General features: G+C 49.2%; 1 protein-coding gene across 1 annotated transcript; it reads left to right on the top strand.

Moving 5' to 3' along the window:
- The first annotated feature begins 1200 nt into the window (after positions 1–1200).
- On the top strand, positions 1201–3041 carry BDV38DRAFT_83092 (deoxyhypusine synthase). Its single transcript, XM_032064003.1, has 2 exons — positions 1201–1827; positions 1907–3041. The coding sequence occupies exons 1-2, from the start codon at positions 1606–1608 to the stop codon at positions 2807–2809; spliced, it is 1125 nt and encodes a 374-aa protein (XP_031913769.1). The 5' UTR covers positions 1201–1605; the 3' UTR covers positions 2810–3041.
- Positions 3042–3949: the final 908 nt, after the last annotated feature.

Below are 3949 nucleotides of genomic sequence, written 5' to 3'. Positions count from 1 at the left end.
AGCGGGGGCAGATTCGCATCATCAGAGCCTCGAGGGCCGGCAGGAGGTCGACGGTCACCGAAGCGCTGCGGAGATCTGTCGCGGGAATTAAACCCAGACAATGGGGGGTATCGTGAAGACATCACCAGGTCATGCTAGAAAATGTATTATCGATCAACCCGGCAGATAGCCTGCTACAGGTTAGTTAACTGAAGAAATTAGAAACAAAATCGAAAAACACAGTAAGAATCCAGGTTCGAGACTGAGGGACCCAGGTTAGAGCGCGAGGCAACGGGTGTGGAGAGCACGTGATCTTTAAAAGCGTGGAAGCACGGGCCAGAATAAAAGTATTATCTAATCGATCTAACCAAATCCAGGTAAGACCCAGCAGTCGAGGAACTCGAAATTTGATTGATGATTGACTGGTTCTTGCTTTAGCGGAAGCCACTTGGCGTGGCTTGTTTCAAATGTGACGGAGGACGTGTGAGGGCGTGTGGATCAGCAGACAAAGAGGGGAGATGAACGAGACGGAGTGAATATCCAAATTTTTGCCTGAAAATTGGAATCGTTGGATTGGATGCGTAAAAATGCCCGTGGTACTGTGGTCCACCATTGAATGATCGCTGCCGCGTGCCTTTTTACGTGCGCATATGAATGATCTCGATCCCAAAATTCGAGAAATCAATGGGGAGAAGAAAAAAGATTCAAAGGGGGAAAAAAGAAAACAAAAAAAAAGTAAAAATAAAGAAATCCCCGCTACAACAGTACGCACCTCTTGACAAAATGCAGCGAGTCAAGCAGCCAACTGTACGATAGCTGCAAGGAGGGTATAGTCGGACAACAGGCCTAGAGAACTGTTGGAAGTTGGAGCTAATTAACCAGGATAATCAAAATTCGGCCAAAATAGCAGGGAATAATAGCCGACGATAGATCACGGACCGGTCTGAAAGTGAGGACAAGCTATACCACCACTGTTGAAGATTGAGAGAGTGAATGAAAAGAAAGACAATATTAACAGAAATGGCTCGGAGGAGGAGAATGTGGACAATGATGAAGAAAAAGAGAGGAGAAAAGAAACGGGGCCAGAGGTGGATGAACGGATGGATGGATTAGCAGATGGGGTGGAGAGCCGTCTGCCGCCGACTGTATGGGTTGGGTTTAATTTTAGTTGGTCAGGGATTCTTCTTTAGGGGAACTCAAAAATAACTGCCCACTACTGGCCTTACAGTGACCGTGACCCTGGATTCATATTGTGCCTGAGGCCACAGGGCCTCGTCGCCCATTTGACCTTTTAAGTTCATGATGTTTATGCCCCAGGCACTCAATGGAGCACTGCTGCACAGACGGACCGAAAACTAACCAAACCCGGTTAGTAGTGTTGACTGGCTACCCCGATCCCCTTGTCACACCTGAGGCATTCCTCAAGTGGTTTTTTCTGCCCGGCCAATCACCCCACCATATTGTTACAGCAGAAAAAGCCACAAAAAACCTACGAAAAGAAAACCTAATCCTGTTCGGATCTTGTATAAAACACTCACTTGTTTTAGAATCCAACCAAGAGCTATATCGCCTTAACTTGCTTTCATTTCCTTTTCTTCAATCTCTTCCCTTTTCTTTTTCAAGACAATGTCCTCTAATCCAGCGGAGGCTGCCCCTCCCACCTCTGCTACGAATGCCGTCCTAGTTGCTTCGGAGCCCGTTCCTGAGGGGACTCATCAGGTTCAGGGTGTGGACTTTGAGCAGTTTCAAGGTCGCGATATTACCGTCGCCGAGATGGTGGATAATATGAAATACATGGGCTTCCAAGGTACCGCAGTCGCCGAGGCTACACGCATTATGAACGATATGGTAGGGTAAACCCCTCTACTTATTTTTTTTTTCTGCGATCCGCTATTGGCATCCTTGCTGATATTAGATACCTATATAGCGAGCCTATCGTCATCCGGAATCGGGAGAGAAAACGACCATCTTTCTTGGATACACTTCAAATCTAATCTCATCGGGCCTCCGGGACACCATTCGCTACCTCGTTCGCCATCGTCACGTTTCTGCAATTGTCACCACGGCTGGTGGAGTAGAGGAGGATTTGATCAAGTGTTTGGCCCCTACGTATATGGGGTCCTTTACAGCTCCTGGCGCTGGGCTTCGTGCGAAAGGATTAAACCGCATTGGGAATCTACTCGTCCCGAATAGCAATTACTGTGCCTTTGAGGATTGGTTGATTCCCATTTTGGATAAAATGTTGGAGGAGCAAGAGGCTGCCAAAAAAAAGGCACAGCAGACCGGTGATGAGGAAGATGAGCTCCACTGGACGCCCAGCCGTATCATCGAACGGTTAGGCCGCGAGATCAACCATGAGGACTCCGTGCTTTACTGGGCTGCGCGCAACAACATCCCCATCTTTTGCCCCGCTCTAACCGATGGCTCCCTGGGAGACATGCTGTATTTCCACACTTTCCGATCCTCTCCACAACGACTGCGGGTGGATATCGTGGATGATGTTCGTCGCATTAACACGATGGCTGTCCGGGCCGCCCGCGCAGGGATAATTATCCTCGGCGGTGGAGTGGTAAAGCACCATATTGCCAACGCGTGCCTCATGCGGAATGGGGCAGAGCATGCGGTCTATGTAAATACGGCCCAGGAGTTCGATGGAAGCGATGCTGGAGCTCGTCCGGACGAGGCTGTCAGCTGGGGAAAGATCAAAGCGGACGCCAAGGCAGTCAAGGTGTACGCGGAGGCCACCGTAGTCTTCCCAATGATGGTTGCAGCCTCATTTGCCCGGGCCGACCAGTCTCCTGCAAAGTCAGCTGACCAGGCTCAGAACTAGGGAAAGAGTCATTTTTTTTACGGTGGCTGGCGGGGTAAGCTACGGACACAGGACCGTGCGATGATTAGACGAGTATCACGCCAGAAGCCCGCTCGGAGACGGATCCTGATCCTCTAACTCTATGCAATGTCTCGAGGTGTGTTGAGAAGTCCCTTGCGGGTACACTGCCTGCTTCTCGAATCAGACACTCCATTCGGGCTCCAGAAGTGGCGGGCACACAACCCCACTAGATGTGTCTTCTCGGTAATATCGGAAGAAGTAAGATATTCTAGAAGGGAGGCGAACCGGATGATAAGCTCCGAAGACAGAATCAATCTGCCAGGGAACCCGAGGAAAGGGGGGTGGGGGGAAAGTAATGAAAAGAAAAGTAAACTTTTACTTTTCTGATTTGAAGACTGGTTCCTACCACGAGTGAGAAAGTTCCATATCCCGCGACTCCGGGGCGGGACAGGCACTAAGGCCATTAATTTGTCTTGCAGAGGCAAAGTGCCTGAGGCGGAAAGAATGGATCGCGAATCAGAAGGGAAGTGAGTTGTGGAACCAATGGAGCGCGTTCCACAGGTCGATCATTCCTGACCCGTGACAGTTGATTAGGTGGACAACTAAGGTTCCAAAGAAAAACGGACACCCGAGTTAATTCCTTTAGTTCTGGTATGGGATCTTGCCACAGCGGAAAAGGGGGACGGATACTAGTCGAATAGTATTGCCTACTGTGTAGAGCTTCACAAGGAAATGAGAGAAATTGAACAACCATCAGATAAAACGGAAATGATCCGACCGACTTTGGGACTTTTGACTGGTAGATCGTAGGATGCTTACTCCTCTGCCCGTACAAACCGAAGATCAAATAGAATCGGGAGAAATCAGATCTCCACCCCATCGGGAACAAGAAGGGGGTCGAGGTGGCAATCGCAGACTGGCGTGTCTTGTACTTACTAAGTCAAACAGAATGAATTGTTCCCCAACAAGAGCAACTGAATAAATTCGCCCGTGAATCCATTGGACCGGCGGTGAGTGCAGGTGATTTGGCTCTCGGCTGCATTGCCGCCTCATCTTTGTCTTTGGTTCCTAACTCCCCCCTCTCATCTCTCTGCCTCGTCCTCATCCATTTTCTCTCTCGTTGCTTTTTTTTTTTTTTTT

This window comes from Aspergillus pseudotamarii (genome assembly GCF_009193445.1).
Source record: "Aspergillus pseudotamarii strain CBS 117625 unplaced genomic scaffold BDV38scaffold_25, whole genome shotgun sequence".
Classification (NCBI taxonomy): Eukaryota; Fungi; Ascomycota; class Eurotiomycetes; order Eurotiales; family Aspergillaceae; genus Aspergillus; species Aspergillus pseudotamarii.
The sequence above is the reverse complement of the archived record's forward strand: the minus strand, read 5'-3'. Positions and strand labels throughout refer to the sequence as shown.